At 37.3% G+C, this 25,176-nt stretch overlaps 2 protein-coding genes across 2 annotated transcripts; one reads left to right on the forward strand and one right to left on the reverse strand.

Moving 5' to 3' along the window:
- The first annotated feature begins 296 nt into the window (after positions 1-296).
- On the forward strand, positions 297-7,212 carry LOC125242239 (mitochondrial pyruvate carrier 1). Its single transcript, XM_048150976.1, has 4 exons — positions 297-399; positions 740-800; positions 1,372-1,472; positions 6,290-7,212. The coding sequence occupies exons 2-4, from the start codon at positions 745-747 to the stop codon at positions 6,469-6,471; spliced, it is 339 nt and encodes a 112-aa protein (XP_048006933.1). The 5' UTR covers positions 297-399; positions 740-744; the 3' UTR covers positions 6,472-7,212.
- Positions 7,213-17,795: 10,583 nt separating this feature from the next.
- LOC125238779 lies at positions 17,796-19,413 on the reverse strand. Its single transcript, XM_048146218.1, has 3 exons — positions 19,057-19,413; positions 18,281-18,850; positions 17,796-17,980 (listed from the first exon to the last, which is right to left on the reverse strand). Exons 1-3 carry the CDS (start codon positions 19,178-19,180, stop codon positions 17,796-17,798), a joined length of 879 nt encoding a protein of 292 aa, XP_048002175.1. The 5' UTR covers positions 19,181-19,413.
- Between the last annotated feature and the right edge of the window lie 5,763 nt (positions 19,414-25,176).

Raw genomic sequence — 25,176 nt, forward strand, 5'->3', positions numbered from 1 at the left:
ACATGACAGTACTGACAGCTTACTTCAAAAAGTTACTTTGCAGGCCTAGGCCTAAAAAATAATATGAAATCCCTTTACAGTCCTCTCGAGTTGTTGCGCCCAAAAAGCGATACTTCCCAGCCCATTTTAAGGAACGTAAAGACAATATTTCATTGCATGTTTGAGAAAAATACTTTACAATTCATTTCATTTGCTTTGATCAAGTTTTAAATTTTGTATCGATATGATAAAAGAAAAGCGTGTGACGGATTGTGTTGTTATCATTTCTATTATCACTTTGACATGACATGACAGTGACATTGACTATCTAACCTACTGAAGTGTCAACTCGACTAAGAAGGGCAAACGGACTCCGGAAAAAAACAGTTATTTTTTAATATTAGGTTAATTTCAAATAAGGTAGGTAAATTATTGACATAAAATACGTTTTTCCTTATTTTATTTAATATTGCTTTGGATATTACTTTTCATAATAATCTAGTATAACCTTGACATGATATGAAATAGTGGAATACGTAATTATTCCAATGAAAATTATCATAACTATGCCTGTAGTTCGTATATGTTAATATACAATTGTTATGTAATGCATTGATCAAAATGAAATAAAAAAAATAAGATCAACAAGATATCAACATTTCTGCTTGTAACTATTCTGCTTGTAAGTGCTTTAATAATTATTTTTACCTCAATTTATACAGTTGTGTTTCTTACTAAGCAAGTGTGTTATTTTTTTCAGCCACAATGGCCAAGCTACTAGCTCAACTAAAAAGCAAGGAATTCAGGGATTACCTGATGAGGTAAAGATTGTACCAAGTGTGATATTCTTGCCAACCTTAGCAAATGGTTGCCTGGGAAAACCTGGGCAAATCAACTTTTTGAGTATCTCTGGATTCAAAATGTCTCTGGAGTTACCAAGAAATCAACCTTCTAATGAACAAAGTTTTAGTTGGGTTGAACAGTTAGGGCCCTGAGTGTTTTAACCATGTTTTAACTTACACACTGTGAATACTGTCACACTGTGAATACTGAATAGGGTGAAATTTTATAACAAAGTTTTATATTTGTATACAGATTTGATTTGGTCAAAAAGTAGATTCATCCAGTTGCTAAAATCATTTATACCTTAATTTAAATAAATCTAGTGAAAGGATAACCAGGGTACTTCTCATTGTCTTGTATTTGTCTTCCAAAAACATGATAATGGAGCCACAAATGACAAAAGAAGTAGTCACAAATGACAACAAAAATCATTTTGACTCAACCCAAATTGTGTAAGAGTGAATAAAAAGTGTATTATCGAGGTATAATTTAATCAACTAGGTACTTGCTAGCAAGTGTGCAGTAATAATATTTTTCTTATATTTCCAGCACACATTTCTGGGGTCCGGTGGCAAATTGGGGTATTCCTTTAGCGGCCATTGCAGATACTCAAAAAGATCCCAGTTTCATAAGTGGGAAAATGACATTTGGTAAGTTTATAATCATTTTATCCTGCATATTTGTGAGTGTGTTTATTAAAATGTCCCACTTTCTCGATTGCTATAAAGCCTCTTTGTCAGTTTATTCATATAAATAGACAAGTAGATCTCGTGTCTATGGTAGCGAGTAGTGACAAAGTGGGACTTTTTACTAAACAGTATAACATTGCATGTTTTTGCGATTGTTGTTTGTTATCATGATTATTGTAAGTACATAAAAACTTTATTGTACCAAACAAAACAGACAAACATTCGATTTAAAATTAAGAAGAAAGAAGTACAGAGGTGAACTTGTCCCTAAGAGAAATCTCTTTCAGTTAACCTATATTGTTGTATTAGTGTACAGCTATAATTTATGATTTTATTTAAATTGAAATATTGTTGGAGAGCATTAAAATGCACCATTGTGGCAATTTATAAAGCTGATCACAATTTACACAACTATCGCAACAGATATTTAACTATTAAGTAAGGTGCATTAGGGTAATTTCGAATGACAGAAATGCTCGGCTAGTTTCGAAAGGGAAATCTTGATATGATAATGTTTTTTTTATACGACCACAGAATATATAATAGTACAAGTACAGAAGGCCCACTGCTTTGATGTTCACTAAATGCCGCCTTTTTAAATGCCTATAAAATTCTAACAAAGAAACGAGCCGCACGTGCGCAGCGTCGGACGATAGGGTTGCCTATGGATTAAAACGAATTAATACTCAGATAAAATGTTATATTCAAGTCTTGGGTACTTTTTAATATGTTAAAATTTTATATATGTTATTTATATATGTTATTTACATATTTTTGTTTAAGTCCCAACATCACAAGTCTTATTGAACTTTTCCTTTAATGTTCATATGCGATTTCCAGGTGTGGAATGGCTAATAATGCTTAGTTAAATAGACATCATGAATAAAATAGGACAATCTTACACAGAACATTAAAAAAGACTCGCGACGTAAAGTAACAATAGAAAGTGCTAACGTGCGTTCGGTGAGGACGCGCGCCACCCCTGATTAGGCCGCGAACTCGCGGCCGCCAGCGCATGTACTTGTAGCGCGGCGATAGAATCGCGGAGTGAGCCGCCCCTGATACGACTTTCAAAATTAGACGACTTTCGAAATGACCCTAATGCACTTTATATTGTTGCTAGTTGAATAACAATTTGCGGGCTGCGGCTTGCCTTTAGAGAAGGGTTGCAATGCATATGAAACTAAAGGACCTTTCTCAGACGAAAAACCACACTTGATCCAAGACAGGTTTATTTATGGCCACTTTAGGCGAGTGGAACAATAAATACCTATATTGTGTGTAATATTATCTGAAGTGGCACTTCATAATTCTAGGCTACCTGACAATATCTGTCATTCCTATACAAAAAAAAAGACATGACACTGTCTTAAAGCTTTTTAAATTGAATACCTAACCTCAATAACCCTGTCTGCTTGTTATTGTTTGCTGGTATAACGCTGTTGCACTTTAAATAGTTTCATTCTGTATAAAAATCTGCCATTAGCCAATACTTTTAATTTAAATTAGCCAAAAATAGCCAATACTTTTAAAATACTAGTACATGTAGTAATAAAAGTTTATAAAAGTTCGTTCCATAAGATCGTATTGTTGATCACTTATCAAGTTGACTCGGCCTTGTCCCATTTTATAAAAAATTATAAAGTAAACATTTGCCAATAATAGGTAAGTATATTAAAATCGATATTTTACTTAAGTAATCTAATTTTCCGCTTTCTACGTAATAGGTACCTACTCGGCTTTTAGAACATAATTATACCTACTGAGGTGTAGATAGATGAGTGACATTAAGTTGCCCTTGTATGTCGATATAATAGTTATTTGTTATACAAGAGTGCAATGTTGTATTTTAACGCCGAGTGTGGAATTGAAAAACGAGCAAGCGAAAGGATTCTATAGTTGAAGAATAGAATAGAAGGTTCGAGAATAGAATCCTGAGCTTGCGACGTAGACCTTCACGAATTTCCATAAGGTTTACGTTTGAGCAGGGGCGGCTCACTCCGCGATTCCATCGCCGCGCTACAAGTACATGCGGGCGGCCGCGAGTTCGCGGCCTAATCAGGGGTGGCTCGCATTCTCACGTAACGCTTGTTCGCACTTTCTATTGTTACTATACGTCGCGAGTTTTTTTAAAGGTTCATATGCGATATTCGCGTGTGGAATGGCTAATAACGCTTAGTTAAACAAACATTATGAATAAAATAGGACAATCTTAGACAGATCTACTATTGATTATGTCATTTATGGCCCACGGAAACGTTCAATCAGGCTTGTGACGTTGGGATTTAAACAAAAATATATAAATACTGTATATACCTAGAAAGTACCCAGGACTTGAATATAATAGCATAACATTTTATCTGAGTATTAATTTTTTTTAATACATAGGCAACCCTAGCGTCCGACCCTGCGCACGTGCGGCTCGTTTCTTTGTAATCATTTTGTAGGTATTTAAAAAGGCGGCATTTCGTGAACTTCAAAGCAGTGGGCCTTCTGTACTTGTACTATTATATATTCTGTGGTTTGAGTTACATAGGCGTTCAAACGGTTTTAACTTTCATACCCAAAACTTCATAAAGGTTAACTGTTTGAGATACTGGAGCATTTTCTGATACTAGTTATTCTTTTTATAACAGAGTTTATGCGTACTAAAGATAACACGGATTTTACATATGCATTCAGATATCACAATACAATCTCGTTATCTTTATTGAGCATTAAGATCTCGTTTGATGAGTGATGAAGTGTGTTCGCGTGCCTTTACAGCCAGCCTAATATTTATACATATATATTTTAGGCACACGCTGGAACCTAAGTGGATTATTGGCTTTTTATGAGTAGCTATACATATACATTTTATGGATATAGTAAAATCCTCTTAAGTAATATAGCAGAATAAATGGAGTCAGCCAATAATATATCTAACGTTACAGTTGTAGTGCGAAAAGATCTGCCTTCGTATTGTTATGGAAACGTACGAACGTGTCATGCTATGTCAGTCAGTCTCAGTACAAGATGTACCGACATTGACTGAACTAGCAGTGGAACTAGCATGACAAACACGAACGTTTCCGGAAAAATATGAAGGAAACCCTTTTCGTACTACATCTGTATTTTAGTTTCTTACGATACAGCATGACAACTAAAATGATACTCATGTACACACTTATTGGTGTATGTGTTGTTGGTAGTAATTCTAGTTGTATAATAATACCTAATAGTTTTTCGACGCCTAATGAAAATACAAATACATACTTTGCAATTGCATATTTAATTAACGCCTAATGGACATAAAGGATTATGTTAAAAACATCTGGTGGTGTGGTTAGTGTTCCATTTATCCGCACAAAGCGATTTGCCTCATCCCCTTTGTAATGCGGACTGCAAAGGAGTGGAATGCGCTCCCAGCATCGGTGTTCCCAGAGAAATACGACCTCGGTCTCTTTAAACGTAGAGTGAATAGGCTATTACTGAATCGGTGAGCTCCATCTTAGACTCTGTCTTCACTTCCCATCAGGTGTGACTAGGGCACAGAGAACCTCCTATAGAGTGGCAGTCTTGTCATATTTGGTTCGCGATACGAGTCACCAGTGTTTGGGGTGCGAGGAGCGGGCGGGGAATGTGTTAAGCGCGCTGTGATTGGCCGTTTCAAGGACGGCGGGCAGTCGCGCCAGATGAAAAGGGACAGAAGTATGACTGTCCCTCTACTGACGCGTAAGTGGCCAATGTAAGTTGACCTATGCCGGCTCTGAATAAATTATAAATATGACTTATTTGTGGAATGTAATGCCGTCTGTTTTTAAATTTGAGCTTCTTGTTACCTTTCCACACCATTTCACACTACAGGTGGACATCTTTAAGGCATCAAAATACCCTTTTCCAATTTTTTTGTGCGAAAAACACGCGCTGCTTTCGGGTCTGTTACTTGGTCGATACTGATCGGGCACGGCGAGCGCCCGCGCTTATATCAGTGCAAATACTAGGAAGGCTGGCCACAGCGAGTCGTCTTGTAATAGATGTCTATAGGGGTTGGTCTGTGGACTAGGGTCAATCGCCGATCAGTCCATAATAAAAAAAAAAAAAAATTTGATAGTAACCTCAATGCATTCTAGGTAAAGATGATTAGTCTCGCGTAGAATCCGTGATATTGCTTACCATTGGCACAACATGGCTTACTTTGTAGTACTGTTTATGTGTCACGACTTGGAAACCTACCTACAATGGTGACTTAGAAGCTAATTTACCTACCTGCTACAGACTTGGACGGACTGTTTTCCGCATTTGTATCAATCTGCTTTTATTTCTTTAAAATAAACATGGCTATATGATTTAGGGAAGGGAGTGCCTGTGTTGGAAGGCGCATCCTTGGGTTTAAGGTACAGCGGGGCAAATCTCGACTGGGGGACAATTGTAACTGATCCATTTTTTCCATTATTACCCACTGAACACGCGTACCATATATAACCGGTGGATACTCTATTTAATAATGCAAACATTGTAAAACATTGTAAAATGGACCAGTTACATTTGCCCCCCAGTCGGGATTTGCCCCGCTGTACCTTACCCGTAACTCGCACAAAATCAAATGCCGGACTAGAAAACAGACAAGTTGCCAATGTTTTATTATCTTTAGGGCCTATTGCACCAACGAAAATGGAAGGTTAACCTGAGGGTTAACCCACCATTTTATATGGAATTTGACAGATGACAGCCCACTAACCCTCAGTTAAGTGCAAGTGGGCCTTAGACAAGTAATGCAAAGTCGTTATCCTCCGCAGCCCTGTCCCTATACTCGCTGATGTTCATGCGGTTCGCGTGGCGCGTGCAGCCCCGCAACATGCTCCTCTTCGCCTGCCACTTCACCAACGAGTGCGCGCAGCTCACGCAGGGCGCGCGCTTCATCAACTACCAGTACCTCGGCGGCAAGCCAGCTATCGAGGCTAAGGATAACAAGAAATAATTATAACGGGACGTTATCCTGACTCTCGTCTTGCCAGCCGTGTAGTAGCATAATTAGCAAAAAATAATCATCCATTTTATAGGATGATTGAGACAAATGGATTTACAGACGTACGTATAAAAATTACTCAAGTTCACAAAATTATCTTATAAAAATTAAAAAAAGGGCTGAAGTAATTTTTATATGTATAGAAACATAAGGTTAACGTTACCATTTCTTAGGCGAATTTGACTCGTTTTATGACAGTTTCGTTTTATGTACATTGCAGAAGTTACCTTAGCTACCTATATTATTTAAGAAAGAAACATTTCAGACTTTAACAAGCAGTAGTTAAATCTTAAGTAGTAATTATTTTTAACCCTTAAATGCATATGGTATCAAAAACGATACTATCGAAATGACACAACTAGACATCAGATTGACGTCAATATGAGACTTTGTCATATTATATCAAAGATTAAAATTGACGTAAATTTCAATTCTTCGTCAAATCATTTTGCTAGTGAAACCTACACGATACCATGCATTTAAGGGTAAAACATAGATGGCATAGCTCTAATAGAGCAGGCTCCAAGGGGATGTTCGTTTGCAAAAATAGCGCACCTCATTCTGACTTCAGATATATATTTTATAGATCCCGGACACCATATAAACACATGTTGCCAACCAGTTTTGTGGTCCCCTTTCCCGCACCCCGGCAATCAAAAATCGCATACAAAGAAAAAAAATTTTTTCATCAAACCATGCCGTGTGGGGTATCAAATAAAAGGGCTTACTGAGTAGTTCACGAATATATAGCATACTATAACATTTATTACACTTCCTCTAAGAATTTTTTTGAAAGTTTACTAAAATGCTCGATTTTCGAGTTAAATTTAAACCACTATTGCTTGAGAAGTTATGAATCTATTTTAATCATTATTATTTTAAATAACTAACAATAGTCCATTGTATACAAAATAATAGTTAATACAGTCAAAAAGTTGCATGGGGGAGCGAGGGGAGCAATCAAAGATGGCGAGTTTCGATATTTCTCTCGTGGCCAAACGTTGCGTATAACTGTTGTTTTAGATATTTTTTCTACTCCTGCTTTCCTCCTCCCACTTTAATCTGTCAATTATATTGTCCCGCAATCAAATTCCACTCAGAAACCGAATTTTAAGAACCATATTGAAACATCGAAACTCGCCATTTTTGATTGCTCCTCCGCTCCTCCATGCAACTTTTTCACTGTACGAACTATTGGTTCGCAAACAATAGACTATTGTTAGTTATTTAAAATAATAATGATTAAAATATATTCATAACTTCTCAAGCAATAGTGGTTTAAAGTTAACTCGAAAATCGAGCATTTTAGTAAACTTTCAAAAAAATTCTTAGAGGAAGTGTAATAAATGTTATAGTATGCTATATATTCGTGAACTACTCAGTAAGCCCTTTTATTTGATACCCCCCACACGGCATGGTTTGATGAAAAAATTTTTTTTCTTTGTATGCGATTTTTGATTGCCGGGGTGCGGGGAAGGGGACCACAAAACTGGTTGGCAACATGTGTTTATATGGTGTCCGGGATCTATAAAATATATATCTGAAGTCAGAATGAGGTGCGCTATTTTTGCAAACGAACATCCCCTTGGAGCCTGCTCTATAATACCTCCACTATTGTATTCCAACTATCTACATGTACTAAAAATTATAGCCATTTATGAACGACGATATCTTTAAAAAATTATGTAGATACATTATAAATCTACCACTTGATAGTGTCTGTAGTGTATGCACTAAAAGTAAAACCAATATATTATTTTTTCAGAACTTTGAATATTCTTTTTATGGATTGTTACTGCACTTTGAAAGCTTTTTAAAATATGATTTGAAGCCCATTTGGGTTTCTGAGTATTGACTGATTTAGCACGTACAAACAAAAAAAAAGCAATGGTATTTTCTAATATAAAATAGCACATAATGATATAAAATAAAAGTATTCGAGTTACTTTCAGTAAAATGGCAACTGTAAAAATAGGTAGGTAAAAAAAGCTGAACGGACGATGTAACTTTTCAAAGCGTGTGCAGTAATTCCTAAAAAAAGTATTCAATAATATGGATGGAATTTTGAAATTGTTACGTATGTAGTGTACCTTTTTTTTTTTTTTTTAATATTGGGGGACACCTTACACAGATCAACTTAGCCCCAAACTAAGCAAAGCTTGTACTATGGGTGCTAAGCGACGATATACATACTTAAATAGATAAATACATACTTATATACATAGAAAACATCCATGACTCGGGAACAAATATCTGTGCTCATCACACAAATAAATGCCCTTACCGGGATTCGAACCCAGGACCGCGGCTCAGCAAGCAGGGTCACTACCGACTGAGCCAGACCGGTCGCCGGTAGTTTTGTAGGTAAGAGGGCTGTATTCGACTGTTACGAGTTAACATCCAGTTTCTATGCCATATCCTTACAAATTGACTTATTTGTTCTTTTATTGCAAACAGAGAATGTTAGTACCTATCAAAATGATATACGAGTATGTAAGGTAAATTATGCTAATGTAGAAACTGACATGACTCGATCCAATAATTATATTATTAGTAGGTTGTATAATTCTTTATGTTTATAAAGATGGGTATATTTTTTGACTATTTATGAATATCGAATATTATTACATTATATTGTTGATCTGTTTAAGTTTGTTTTATTTATCAAATTTTCATATAAATATAATTGGTTTATTTGTAACTCATATTTTTTGTAAGTCATATTAACGACAAGTTAGTGGGCAGATTTTTATTTTCACTACACCAACTGGTAAAGGCTTACTTTGCTATTCGAAAACACATAGCAAAATTGCATTTTATCCACAAGAGTGCAAAGCAATTTCATACAAATTTTAACTTGATGCCTTAAGCTAGCTGATAGAATTTATCTATAAATGATGATTTTGAATCATAAATATTGAATAAATCGATGGATTTGATTTAGTTTGATGTTTTAGTCAGTATTTTGTTCGTGTTGGTGTGGTGAAAAATTTTGTGTTTCACTCTGTGGCAAAGTTTGTTTTTACCCTTAACAACTACTTTGCCCCCTTATAAAACAAATGACTATTTCTTGTCTGTTTTAGTTTTTTTTTCAAAAATGCGGGATTTTTTGTACTTTTTCTGCTCAGAATCATAAGCTCTTTCGATTCCGCATGAGAAAAAAATGTCCCACATTTTTATTTCTACTGAGTTACAATTTCTCATACAATGGTTTCATCGTAACTCAGAGGAAGGCAAAAAATGTATATAAATTTTGGGACATTTTTTGTCTCCTATTAGAATCGATAGAGCTCATGATTGAGTAGAAGTACAAAAATTTCCAGAAATAAAAAAACCGGCCAAGTGCGAGTCGGACTCGCCCACCGAGGGTTCCGTACCTACAAAACTATTAGGTACTTTTACGTTACTCACATAAGTCTAAAGACTGGGCTAGGCTAGAAGTATAGGTTCTCTAATGAGCATAATTGTGTTTAGCGCCACCTCTCGACGAATTCGCGAACTAATTAGCACAGCTTGCGTGAGGTCTTTTATAATGTTAACCAAATTCAACATTTTTTATTTTATTTTAAAGTAGGTGTTTTATGTAAAATTTCGTAGCTATAAATTTTAACACCTTTATTCATAAACGTACACTAAAGTTATCCAGCCGATAAAGTTCGTTTATCCCTTTCTATCACACCAATACGTCGGAAAGGGACAACCGAACTTTATCGGCTTGATAACTTAGTGTACGTTTATGAATAACGGGGTGAGTATTACCGTACTGTAAAAATGTAATGTATAGTTGTATACGGATTAATGAATTTAATATAGATAGGTAATTATTGATATGTGGCAAAACGAAGGAAATTGTTTACACCTTCGCAATAAGTATCTAATGATATTTTTTTAATTTACCATGTTACTTCACGTACCTACTTAGGTACTTATTTTAAAAACTCTGAAAATGTCTATTGAGTTTCTGTCGCAGACCACCATGTGGCTTCTGCATATTCTGCGCTGTGATAGAGTTGCCATAGTAGGTATGTATACCTATCTTATCTTATACTTTTAAACGAGCAATTCTTGTATATTTATTTATTTATTTATTTATTTATTTATATATATATTTATTTATCTTATACTTTTAAACGAGCAATTCTTGTATATTTATTTATTTATTTATTTATATATATATTTATTTACACTGACGATCTCGGAAACCGCTCTAACGATTTCGCAGAAATTTGTTATGTGGGGGTTTTTGGGGGTGAAAAATCGGTCTAACTTATCCTTAGGTCTCGGAAAACGCGAATTTTCGAGTTTTCATGCGTTTTCTTCGCGCGCCATCTCGTGTGCAGTAGTTATACTGTTAAGACAGAATTATTTCGGTCGATGTAAGTACTATTTATTGCAAACACTAGATGGCGACACAGGTCAAGGCTAAAACGAATAGAAAATACACTATTTGAGTTTTTGTGGCGAAATGCGCGCCATCTCGTGTGGAGTAGTTGTGTTGTTAAGGCTGAGAATTCTTTCGCTCGATGTAGGTACTATTCATTTTTGAACTAGATGGCGACACATGTCAAGGATACGAAACAGAACCGAGCGAAGCTCGGTTGCCCAGATTATTGTATAATAGGCAATAAGAGGCAAAAAACGTATTGTGCTAAAATATTTAAAATACCTACAGTCATTTCCGAAACGTGTGAATTCATGTCAATACTTTCTTTTATCAGTATTACACGGAGTAGGTAAACGTTTCGTGGCAGCGGCAGCGCACACTGCAGAGAGCGCACGTGGACACCGGCGCGGCGCCACAGAATATATAATAGCACAAGTAAAGAAGGCGCACTGCTTTGATGTTTCCGAAATGCCGCCTTTTTAAATACCTACAACATTCTTACAAAGAAACGAGCCGCACGTGCGCGGCGTCCGGTGATAGGGTTACCAATGGATCCAAACGAATTAATACTCACATTAAATGTTATATTATTATATTCAAGTCTTGAGTACTTTCTAGGTATATACGCTGTATTTATATATTTTTGTTCGAGGTTCCAACATCACAAGCCTTATTGAACTTTTCCGTGGGACTTAATCAGTAGTAGATCTGTATAAGAATATCTTTTGGTATTTATTTTATTCAATATGTCTATTTAATTAAGTATTATTAGCCATTCCACCCGCGGACATCGCTTAAAAAACCTCGCGACGTAAAGTAACAATAGAAAGTGCGAACGTGCATTCCGTGAGAATGTGCGCCACCCCTGAGTAGGCCGCGAACTCGCGGCCACAGCTCGCGGCCGCCAGGATATACTTGTAGCGCGGCGATAGGATAGCGGAGTGAGCCGCCCCTGGCGGCGCCAGCGGACGCGTCTGTGTGCGTGAGCTAGGTATGCATACAACTACAAGTGCTGTAGGCACCGCCCCCCCCTCAGCGCGTCCTCTGCGGCGCGGCGATAATCACCTAGCCCTAAGGCCCTGGTTTCTCTGGCCCGTCACACGCGCCCGGCGGCGTTTGGAATGTTTGGATGTGAGCCGCATGTGCCGCTGTGCCACACGCTGTCGGTCGCGGGTGCGTGGGTTTTCTGACCCTTGGTCACCCGTCGTCGGCGACGGAACTCAGAAGCTCTGGTAGACTGATTTTTGAACTGTTGTGTTGTGCTCTGATCAAAATGAATGTAAAAAGGTACATTGAATTCTTAGAGGAAGAAGATTATACGCGACTTAATCCGTTTCCATATAAATATTGATATTACCCAAAAAAAGAGACAGTCAAACGATATTTTTAGATGATCAAACGAACTTACCTGAAGTGAAGTTCGATCTTAATTGTCATGTCTTCGCTGAAAGATTTATATTATTTAACGAAGGTAGTTGCCCTGCAACTTCACGACGTATTCGCACCTAGTTCATCGGTATCGTAGAAAGAGAGAAAAGATACCGCCTCCTCTTCTACGATGCCGGTCCCGGTAAGCCTCATTCTTTTCAGAGCCTACATATTTCAACATTGTAATCACGGGGCTCAAATAGGGTGGGAGGGAACCTAAATCTTTCAGCGAAGACATGACAATTAAGATCGAACTTCACTTCAGGTAAGTTCGTTTGATCATCTAATTGTCATGTCTTCGCCTCAAGATTTATATTATTTAACGAAGGTAGATGTTCAGAGCTGAACAATGTTGAAATATAAATAAAAAAACCAATATTCAAATCAAGAATTGTATATTTGAGAAATCATAATATATCTACTGTAGAAACAGTAGGTAATATCGCATTATTTAGAAATTAATATTTAGAAAATATTTGATCAATCAAATAATGCTAAAGCAAAACAAGCACTAGAATTTGCAATAGGAAGTTTATTAAAAATCACAAAGACCAAAGATTGACGTCCCGCTGTCTTCCTAATGGTATCGACATTAACGCCAGCTCTCTCGGTAGCTGAAGTAGATGCGTGCCTCGTGCTATGTGCACGTTGGTGTCGATACCACTAGCCGACAGCGTTTGCTTAATCCAACGTGCTACAGTTTGAGAATGACTCCATGATAAGGGTTGTTAAAATCCATTTAGTATTTTCATTAATTAGTCTTATTGAATAAGTTAGCTTTAAATAAGTAAGTAGTCTGTTATTTATTACCTTTCCTAGACATATACTTGGTCGTTGATTGAATAAAGGTAATTCTAATACAGATTGTTTTCTTATGAATAACATCTAACTAGACCTAAAATCTCATTAGGGTATAATAACTAAGGTGATTTAATACTTTAAAGGGATCCCAAGTACTTAAGGAAAGTTGGTTTTAATTTAAAAACTCCCTTAAAACCCTTTTTAAGTGATCGTCTTCAGTCAAATTATTTTGATAAATAAGTGACAAAGCCGAAGGATGATTATTGAGAATACCATAAGAAGCTCCTTTCCCTAAACGCACTGTTAGAAAATCTAAAACATTGTAATTTTTTATATCCAGTGCGTCAATGCCTTTTATAATACAATAGCTGGGGAGTTTATTGCAAAACCTTAAATTTTTTGACCAAAGCATGAAACTTGGCACAGTTGTTCCTTATATCAAAATAAGCCGATTAAGATCGGGAGCCTTCGGGAGCCTCCCCCCTGGGGCCCGGGAGGGGGGTCAAAGTACCGCTTCACCCGGCTTGGTTTGAAAAATTCTAACTTACCCCGTTTAGTTAATAGGTCATGTTTGGTATCGTTTTCGAGTAAATCAATAACGTAGAATTCGTTTTTAGTACTAAAATTATAATTTAATGGTAAATAAAATAAAAATAAATAAAAAATTTGAAATTTTCATCCATGATTTACAAATTCAGGTCATCATAAATGACAAACTGTTTGCTTTTTCTATAAATAAAAAATATGACATGATAGCCTATTTAATATAGATTATAAAAAATATAACTTTTATCCACCTTTACTAACGTTAAGTTCCACAAAAAAAAATACTTTAAGACGAAGAATTTTAAAATGCCTTTATTTTAGAAACTCTATTAGACCCCGTTTAGCTATTAGGTCATGTTTGATATCGTTTTCGAGTAAATCAATAACGTAGAATTCATTTTTGGTACTAAAATTATAATTTAATGGTAAGTAAAATTAAAAAATTTCAAATTTTCATCCATGATTTACAAATTCAAGTCATCATAAATGACAAACTGTTTGCTTTTTCTATAAATAAAAAATATGATATGAAAGCCTATTTAATATAGATTATAAAAAATATAACTTTTATCCACCTTCACAAAGGTTAAGTTCCACAAAAAAATTACTTTAAGACGCGCGGCGTCGGGACGCCGCGAGCGTAATTTTAAAATACCTCTATTTTAAAAACTTTATTAGACCTGGTTTAGCTATTAGGTCATGTTTGATATAGTTTTCGAGTAAATTAATAACAAAGAATTTATTTTTGGTACTACAATTATAATTTAATGGTAAATAAATAAATAAAAAATATTCATCTATGATTTGCAAATTCAAGTCAACAAAAATGTCAACTGTCTGCTTTTTCTTTAAATAAAAAATATGATGTAAAAGCCTATGCGTATGTCACCAAACACCCAGACAAGTTTGGTGGAAACTTCCTTCACGAACTGCTTGGTGTCTGATGACCATGGTCCAAATGTTTCAAATGCAATTGCCGCAAATATGTAGTTGTTTTTTAAAAATGCATATTTGCGCGTTTAAACTGGGCGTTTTGCAGCAGCAGTCCCTGGTTTCTGGGCCGAACGTTAGACGTTGGACGGAGCCAAGGTATCCACACAGGTCACGCCCCACGCCAAGGGTCGTCCCAGAAACCAAGGCAAAAGCGAGCAGCCATCAGGCCGCTTTCCGTCTGCTGCTGACAAGCCGACAGGTTCGAGGGTTGTCGGTATGTTCGCTGTGCCGAGAGCCTTGCGGATTAAATCGTTAAGTGCAGCGTGTCACAAAATTCGGCCAGCACTAGACTGGCAGTGGAGTCCGTGGTGTCCTAATGCGTCGGCAGCAAGGGTGTGGTTGGCATGTCTTTAGCCCCAGTCTTAGACAAATGGCAGTATATGATGAAGTAAGGCAGCCTCGGAAGGAGGTATGTTCTCCAAGTGTCGATCTTTTCTATTAAAGAGGTTCTTCCGGCACTCATTCACTGCTGCGTAAGGACCCTTGATCTGAAACAATATGTGCATTGTCATTTTATTTAAACAGATTCTGCAACTATCAAATTACAACATTTTGGTGGATCACCTTCACTATTACACACTTACCTATCATACAAAATAATTACAAACTTTAGTAGAATCTGATTAGCCTATCTATGATATTGCTCCATCTCGTAATAGTTTGAAGCCTTGGGTGGCCATGTTTCTCCCTTGTTGATCGTTTCAAGCTGCGTTTATCGTACCTATCCCATACTATGTCTAATCTAGAAACGTTTTCTTTTGGCTTTGAAGCTTAGCCAGGCCACCCAAGGTGTCAAACTATTATAAGATGGAGGCAAAGGGATATCAGAGGCAAATCAGATTCTACTAAAGTTTGTAATAATTTTGTATGATACGTAACGTAAGTGGGTAATACTGAAGGTTACGTGATCCACCAAAAAGTTGTAATTTGATAGTTGTAGACTCTAAAATGATAATGCACATATTGTTTCAGACCAAGTCGTTGCGTAACGGTGAATGAGTGGTCGAAGTACCTACCTCTTTAGGTAGCAGAAAAGATCGACAATTGGAGAACATACCTCCTTCAGAGGCTGCCTTGCATCAGCATATACTGCGCACAGTGTACCAGGGGCCCATTTCTCGAAGCTACAAGTTACAATTTTCAACTGGTTGTCAATGTCTAATATGACAAGTTGCAAAGAGACTTCCGCTTGTAACTTTCAGTTTTGAGAAATGGGACTCAGGGCGTTCTTGTTTGGAGTCAGGCGTTGGTGCCACACCAAAATTTGCCAAGTCCGTCTTCTTGGGGATGGAAGGAAGAAGGAGACGAATGGGTAGTGTGGTACCCATTCGTCTCCTTCTTCCTTCCATCCCAGTTAGGCAACACTGAAGTGGCCAGTATATGCTTAGAAGTTACAAGATGTAAATGTAAATCAGGTTGCAAACACCGATGCAACTGCATAAAGAGGGTAGAGCCTTCTTTATGCAGTTCCATATGTACCCAGCTATGTCTCTGTGAAGGGAATGTATAGTATGAGTATGAGTATGAGTAATCTGTCAATTAGGACACCACAGAATAAACTATAAGTGCTAACTTTTCAGTGTTGGATACTCTATGGCAGTTCCGACTCAATTATAATAAGCTCATTATAATTGACTTTAGTTAACTATAATAATTTCAAAAATAGAACTTCATACAATTTCTATACTAATTTGCGATATCTGGCAAATTTTCCTGCATCTGAAACACATTTTTTTTATCTGTCGCGTTATCGGCCAATCAGAGACGGTTATTACAAACAATTGGTTGCTAGGTAATTCGATGTTGATACAACGGTGAACGACTCTATTGACATTAATTTTAACTTGCATGAATGGTGATATTTCCGTCCATTGATGATGAAGATGATGACTCGTAGAAAAAGTATTGTATACAATAGTGATATAATTAAGCTTTTCACTCTCGTACCGTACTACACGTGGTACTCGACTGAAATAAAAGTTTTGTATTATATCACGATTGAATAAAATACTATTATATAAATTTCTTACAGGATTCACTACAATGAATAAATAACAGGTACAGTCGGTCTTTAGATCGTGTGGTCCGACCCGAGTGTTGCCGTTGTCGACACCGGAGTCAATAATAATAAATCTTTTTCTATTTATGCATTAACACACCTCTGACACTGGCGATCAAATATATGAAAGAGGCGCGTTCCCCGCACACAGTCTAAGCTCGCGTAGGTGAACGCGTAATATCCTTTGTGAATAGGCTTTAATATCATATTTTTATATTTATAGAAAAAACAAACCGTTTGACATTTATGGTGACTTGAATTTGCAACTCACAGAATTTTTTTTTTTTTTTAATTTCATTTAACATTAAATGTTTATTTTAGTACCAAAACTAAATTCTACGTTATTTATTTACTCGAAAACGATACTAAACATGACCTAATAGCTAGACGGGTTCTAATAGAGTTTTTTAAAATAAAGGCATTTTAAAATTACGCTCGCGGCGTCCCGACGCCGCGCGGCTTAAAGGTTTTTTTTCTAAAACTTAACGTTAGTAAAGGTGGGTAAAAGTTATATTATTCATAATCTATATTAAATAGGCTTTCATATCATATTTTTTATTTGTAGAAAAAGCAAACAGTAGGACATTTATGATGACTTGAATTTGTAAATCATAGATGAAAATTTCAAACTTTTCATTTTTTTTATTTTATTTACCATTAAATTATAATTTTAGTACCAAAAATGAATTCTACGTTATTTATTTACTCGAAGACGATACCAAACATGACCTATGAACTAAACGGGGTATGTTAGAATTTTTCAAAGCAAGCCGGGTGAAGCGGTACTTTGACCCCCCCTCCCGAGCCCCAGGGGGGAGGCTCCCGAAGGCTCCCGATCTTAATCGGCTTATTTTGATATAAGGAACAACTGTGCCAAGTTTCATGCTTTGGTCAAGAATAAAAAGGTTTGGCCTCTTTTTGTCGATAAACGTCCCCACTACAATAATGCCACCAACGAAAGCCTAGAAGAATATTGCTATTTAGTATTCTGAGATAAGGATGAAAGTATAAATAACCTTTAACATTAATTCCGGTACCTGCAGTCTTACATACGCTTCTCGATGTCTAGCGTCGGCGCGACGCTCGGCTAGCATCGTGTAGTGGGGATAACGCGCTGTGCGCGTGCGCGTCGGCGCCTGCGCCGAGGATCAGCGACGCAGCGGGGCCGGTTACCGGCGGCGCGCCGATGTCTGCGGGGGAGGGGGGGCTAGCGGACCACCATTGCGGTTCAGCGGCGCTCTTGTATTGCGCTGAAAATAACGGGGCGGTGGGCCCCTCCAATTTAAAGTGGAAGTCGAAGGGGCCTGAATTAACTGGCCAGCTTTTTTAATTCCGGACGAGTTTTTGATAAATTCGCCGAGTTCATCGCCAAACAGATATGAATCTCGCTTACGGTCCTTAATGGGGTCAATAAAACTTTTTTCCAGCATTGGAGTTATTAAAGACCGCCTGGTCTCAGTTTCAGAAAAGTGAGAATCTGCTACTAACTTCGACGCATTACTAAGTAACTTGATCGCATCCTGTGTACCCAGAGATTTTTTTTAACATACCCGTAGTGATTTTTCCGAGTATCGATAAAACACAGCCTAACTGGTTTTGTTTTTTAGATATCCGGGAATCTCTGTTTCTAGCATTTTCCAATAGAACTGCGGCTATTTCGGCGTTCAGAATAGGTGACTTAGTAAATGGGCAATTCACTGGTAGTAAATTATTTTTCAAAATTTCCTCCTTAATCTCTTTTTTGAGCCCATCTCTTAAGATAGGCGTCAATATTTTTGACAAATTGTCGTTAATTTCCTCGCCCCATTCCGTCGCCTCAGGAACAAAATCACCTAAAATTTGAAGTAGCTCCGGGTCAATTGCTTCGACTTCAAGCTGTTCTGGTGCAATGGCGGGCTCGGCGAGTACAGCAGGCTCCGTCGCCGATGAGGGTCCTGGCGCTAGTTGCACCGGAAGCGACGCGGACGAGGGTCCTGGTACTGGTTCCACCGGAAGCGACGTTGACGAGGGCCCAGGTACTTGTTCTGGCCCGGGAGGTTCCTCCGAGAACCCGGCTGATACACCCAATCGTTCGTCTAGCCCCTCGGTTTCCAGATTTTGTGGAGGTGGCGACGGTTCATCTTGAACAAAAACAAGGAAACAGGTTAAAACCCGTGTTTTATTTTTTAAATTTAACGGTTAACATCTCGTGTAAACTCTGCAAAATTGCTACTGGTTATTATCTCGTAATAACTCGGAGCTGTACTTTCCACTGCCTAACATCTCGTGTTAGATCGGGGAATATTAGGATCACTTATAAAAGTCACAATAAACTGCATCTACTCACCTCGTAAAATCTCCTCATCACTTGAGTAAATAATTCGTGACGAATTCCGTCTTAACTTCGCTTCGTATTTCCTAATCTTTTTCTTCCAACGTTCTTCATCCGATTTAATTTTTCTCTTAGGCATGCTTGCCTTTGGCAAATTCACGAATCGAAAATGAATTTATTTAATTAAAGCTTAAGTTTAACCAGGTGCGTTCGCCGCGCGCGCACGGACAAGAATGAGGCTTACCGGGACCGGCATCGTAGAAGAGGAGGCGGTATCTTTTCTCTCTTTCTACGATACCGATGAACTAGGTGCGAATACGTCGTGAAGTTGCAGGGCAACTACCTTCGTTAAATAATATAAATCTTGAGGCGAAGACATGACAATTGTATGAAACCGGCAAAAAGAAAGTAAAATTTTTAACTTGGTACTCAAACACTTTCATTGTAGTAAAGAAAAATTTACATCATATATTCGATTAAGTATATCGAAAACAGTTCACAGAAGTACAATTCATCCATTGAATTACTATGTACTAACATACTAGAAATTACACCCCAAACAAAGTCTGTGCTCCGGCCGGCAGCGCGCGGCGCATGCGTGGGGAGGTACCGTGTCATAGAGTAAGGCTCCCCACAGACAGTCTTAAAAATTCATAATCTTAAAAAAAACTTGTATGCAATCTGACAGTTCAAACTGACACTGACAAGACACTGACAGATCTGAACTGTCAGATTGCATACAAGTTTTTTTTAAGATTATGAATTTTTAAGACTGTCTGTGGGGAGCCTAAGACTTGACCAATGACCACCTAGACGCGACACTCTTAGTGTAGACCTTTTTTATACTTTTTGTAAAATACTAACCCCCTTATTCATAAACGCACACTAAAGTTATCAAGCCGATAAAGTTCGTTTGTCCCTTTTCGGCGTATTGGTGTGATAGAAAGGGACAAACGAACTTTATCGGTTTGATAACTTTAGTGAACGTTTATGAATAAGGGGGTAAGTAGTTTAATTTTAGCACTATCATACATTGTGCTATGTTTAAGTTCTACTAAGTGAAACAAAAATACATTATTGATTTTTTTCATATCACCTACTTTAATTGCCCTTGAAGAAAATCATAGGTTATTATTGTATGAAAATATCGATTACAACTCGTGTTAGAACTGTGTAGTATTCATAAGTATAACGTGAAATAAATTTAACATTTCTCTTTTATATATTACAAACAGAATATAATCACAATTACTATACTTCATTACCTACATGTCAAGTCTGTGCGATTATGATCGATTAATCTATGATTTCGTTCAACAAAATGGCAGCGATAGCTTCGCGTTTGAGGAGCGCGTCCCTTCATTGAAATAATTACTTAAATAAAGATCGATTAACATAGCGTGTATACTAACCGATGAAATGTGCCACGTCAGTTTTATTCGATTTTCTCGTATGGCTTAAACAGCATCTTGTTGCGCAGGAAGGCATTTTTACATTTTATTTGTGTGCAGGCAGAAACATAAGTCCAATGGACTTATGTTTGTAGCGCAAACGTTTTGCTCGCAGTGTCCTCTCTAGTATTACCTCAATGAGTTCATCATTATCTTTAGTGAAGTCAGTCATTTTCCATATCAAGACGCCACCCGCCGTCCGTTGCTATTGTACAAAACGAATACAGACCGTCGCGTGCGGCGTGTGACCTTCGCCCGTCGAACCACCCGCCACCGGCGACGTTTCAAAGAAACCACCCTCAAACATTTTCGAACAAAACATTCGAACGTCGTCAGTCGCGGACCCGCGTAAAAAACCACAACACGTTCTATGAACATTGGTCAAGTGCGAGTCGGTTTTCGACTTTTCCATACAAAGAACTCATGAGCGCCTGAACGACTGTGATGGCAAAGTTAACTTTTCGCACTTTCAAGACTTTACGTATATATCTCGGAAACGATAAGAGATAGAGCAAAATGGACTTCAGATTTGGGCTGTCGTTGCCACAAATTCTATGTTTTCGTCAACAGAGACCTTTTTTTGGACCGATTTGAACAAAATTTTGCTCAGTCCACTTACAAACGGTCTTAAGCGCCTCCTTTTTAGTAGGAACTTAAGTCATTTTGGCAAATGAAAAAAAAAATTGAACAATTTCTAAAAAGAAAAAGACAGAAATGAATTTCTTTCTACCTGTCCATCACGCTTACAAAATTTTAAGACGTTTAGTAACTGCTTGCAGCGTCAGTGAGTGAAAATCTTAATTTGAGTTTTTTCTCGTAAGTCCGACTTACGCTTGACTGTAGATTTCTAATAGGTTTTCCTGTAATCTACAGGTAGAGGGCTATCTCGTGTATTTTTTTGAAAATTTTACGCTAAGTAGTTTCGGAGATAAGGGGGGGGGGGGGGGGAATGGTCATTTTTTGTCTATTTTCTTAAATTACTTCTAAAGTACCAAAATTAAAAATTAAAAAAAAATATATTTCAAATGCTCATAAAATGCTCTTTCATTTGATATATAACACAATATAGTTTTAATAACTTTGATTTTTAATTTTCAAGTTTACCCCCCAAAAGTGACCCCTATGATTAAATTTCATTTAATTAAATTACATGTCCGTCTTTGGGCCACAGGTTTACATATGTGTACCAAATTTCAAGTAAATCGGTCCAGTAGTTTCGGAGAAATCGGCTGTAACAGAGGGACAGACAGACACACGAGTGATCCTATAAGGGTTCCGTTTTTCCTCTTTGAGGTACGGAACCCTAAAAAAGTGAAATCGACAACAAAATAAAAATATGGCCTAGTACGTTACTGTTTTTAAGGTTTTGATTGGTGATGATAAATTATTCCAACAGTTCTTTTCAGCATATGGAAATCTGCCCCGAAAAGCAGTTGTGCTGTGTTTTACGTACAGCTGTATGTATTTTTAATTAAAAGCTACTGTGGGATGATAAAACAAGAGTCCAACCGAATTCAAGGAGGCCCCTAATAAAGAAGTCGGTTATTGTTACTGCACTTAATAGGGCATATTAAAAATCGCCAATATGTAATCTTAGTTACTACCTATACCACGCTACTACGTTACACTACTGTGTCACTAAGATTATTAGAGATTTTTGATATGACATCTCATATCTCGAAAATAATTTTTTTAATTGTACTTACCGCTAGACATAGGTACAAAGAAAGACTGATTGATTGATACAATTTAATTGGTGCGAAGGAAATCGCAACTACACGTGATACTTATCTACTTATAGCCCTCATCTAAGGCAGTCTACTGAGACGGATGTGTAACTAAGGAACCCTATAGTGAACAGCATGGCCAATGCTTCGTGTGTTATTGTCACTCTTTTTCGTGTGTCACTTTAGCAATGCACTGACGAGAAGTTTCCAAAGTTGCAGAACTTTCCTCATGAGAATTTTCGGTAACTTCTGAGAATGTTCTCGAGAACGAGAATTTATCAGAATACTTAGTAACTTCGTAGTTTATAACTTTATACCATGATTTCGTCGGACTCAGCAAGTCAAGACGTAGTCCCGTGGTAGTGCGCTGGCTTCGTATGCCGATGACCTCAGGTTCGATCCTGGCAGCGATCTTTTTTTTTGTTTTATATTTTGACATGACCAAATCAAGATCAATCAATCAATCAAGAAACAATAGTTCGGTAATTACCTAATTTAAAAAAGTCAGGACTAAAACTGAAGTCTGAAAGTCGAAATGTTCCCTGAAGTATAGTGAGAATTTAAGCAACTTATTGGTAACTTATCACTTATCAACAAAATAGCTAACTGTAATAGACAATATTATATGTATAATAACATATCATATAGTTTTATATTATGCCCATTTGCTTGCCACATGCCTCGTTTAAACAATAAATTTCATGTTGCAGGAATGTTCTGCGAACATTCTCAAGAATGTTTCCGCTTTTTGGGAATGTTCTGCAACTTCTACATTATTTTACATTACAGTGACACTGTCACTCATGTTATTTTTCTCCTTTATGATTAGGTACAATTAATAAAATTAATTAAATGCTAAAATCATTTTAAACACGTAGGTACGCTTAAGAGGGCTTTCGTGTTAAAAATAGTGAAATCGCAACCGAGCGCTCGATCATACCGTGTGTGGTATCAAATTAAAGGGCTTTGCGAGTACCTACTCCAAGTAAAATATATGTCGCAAGATTAGATACTTTCACAAGTGTTCTTCGCAATCACCGAGGCGAAGATCATTTCCACAACCATTTTGTACCCAGTTCGCATTTATTCGACCTTAAACTACCCTCGCCGTCCACCCTGCTTATATATTCCGAAAACAAACATATTAAGGGCGCACATTACCGATCCCTATATTTCTCTAATACAGTTTTTCCCGCCTATCAAAGTTGTCGCTCGTGAACGATTAAGTAAGACTGCGTATTGGAAACAGTATCAAAACATTACTATTTTTGATGACTATGAAACTAGAAACTACTACCAACGGTTTAACTAACCATAGGGAGGGGAGAGGAGAGGGTTTGGGTGGCGTAATATGATTCGGTTAATTAAATGCAATCAATAGATACGTAGAGGTAGGTCATCAAACTCTAAACCTGGATAAGCAAATACTAGATATAGGTACCTAATCATTGCAATGATGCGATGGGCAAACCAAATGCATCTGGAACAAACAATTTTTGAAGTGAAACTTCTAATGCGACTTCCAACTGACAACGTTAAACGTTTAACGCTCAGTGTTCCCAACTCGATATTTGAAAAACAACACATTACGAAGTTTCACTTCTTCCGCGCGAAGGGATTCCACGCGTCTATTTTTTATAGGTAGTAGGAATTTTATAAGTAGCTTATCAATAACCTAACCACAAAATTAAAATTTTGAAAAAACCGCCGACCGCGACATAGTGGACCGATTTTCATGAAACATGGCTAAGAACACTCCCGACTAACTCAGCTTTCAGATAAAAAAAACTAAATCAAAATCGGTCCATCCGTTCGAGAGCTACGATGCCACAGACAGACACACACACAGACAGACAGACAAACAGACAGACATACACACAGACAGACACGTCAAACTTATAACACCCCGTCGTTTTTGCGTCGGGGGTTAAAAAAAAATCACAGTATAACTGAACCGTTCAGTGAGCGTTCACACATTCACGCTCGATTGCGCGTCAAGTGCTCACCGGCGCCGGGCCGGCGCCGTCCGGCGCTGGTAGCCTTTGTGTCCCAGCCGTTAGGGCATGAAGCCATCTCGGCCAGCTATTGGTCCATCATTGACTTGTTTACTTGATGAATCAAGCTTGTGGAAGCTTCATATGCCATTAGCATTGCCGCATGAGAGATCGATCTTATACGACGCGATTTCGCGATTATTGTGGTGGCCTCGGGTGCTTAAAAAAAAAGTTTAAATTAGTATTAAGTTACGTTTTTGTTTTATATCAAAACTGTATTTAAGTAACTAATTCTAAAGTCTAGAACAAAACGTCTCTCGCCATCAAACGTTACAGTTTGGCTAGTATTCCTGTAAACTGTTAATTATAAGTTTTTTTTTGTGAATAATAAATAAAAAAAATCAAAGTTAGTACACCGGCGTGGTTACAGCTCGTGGTAATTTTTTTTTGTACGTTTCTTGATAGCGTAAACAGAATTGGCTGTAATCGATGCCACTAGGATTAGAATCAATTTAAAATTGGAAAATTACTGCCCTGAGTCTGACAAACTCTTCCAAGATTCCGACTCATCCAGAGGTCGTGTCGTGAGTTCAAGTATAATTATAATTAGGCCAGTAATTTTCAAATATGTATACCTAGTACTAAATTGAGATTCTAGTAAGTAACCGTTTGGGGGCTTTGTTAATTTTCTCCATACAATGAATGTAATTTTCCATGATATTTACGCTATCGAGTAACGTAATCCAAACTCATGGTAGTCACACTTCGTCTTCTATGCATTGCGATGTCTCAATACGTTGTAATGACACTGACGTATTCGAACAATGCTTTTTGGCGTATTCGAAGATGTAAGTTAGATGTCACTCGGATATGATAGGGCCAGCCTTATCAGTGTAAAAATGAGATTTCTTTCATACAAAATATGTTACGTTGATATAGTAAAGATCGAATCGGGCTGTTCTA

The sequence above is a fragment of the Leguminivora glycinivorella genome, chromosome 2, assembly GCF_023078275.1.
Source record: "Leguminivora glycinivorella isolate SPB_JAAS2020 chromosome 2, LegGlyc_1.1, whole genome shotgun sequence".
Taxonomy (NCBI): Eukaryota; Metazoa; Arthropoda; class Insecta; order Lepidoptera; family Tortricidae; genus Leguminivora; species Leguminivora glycinivorella.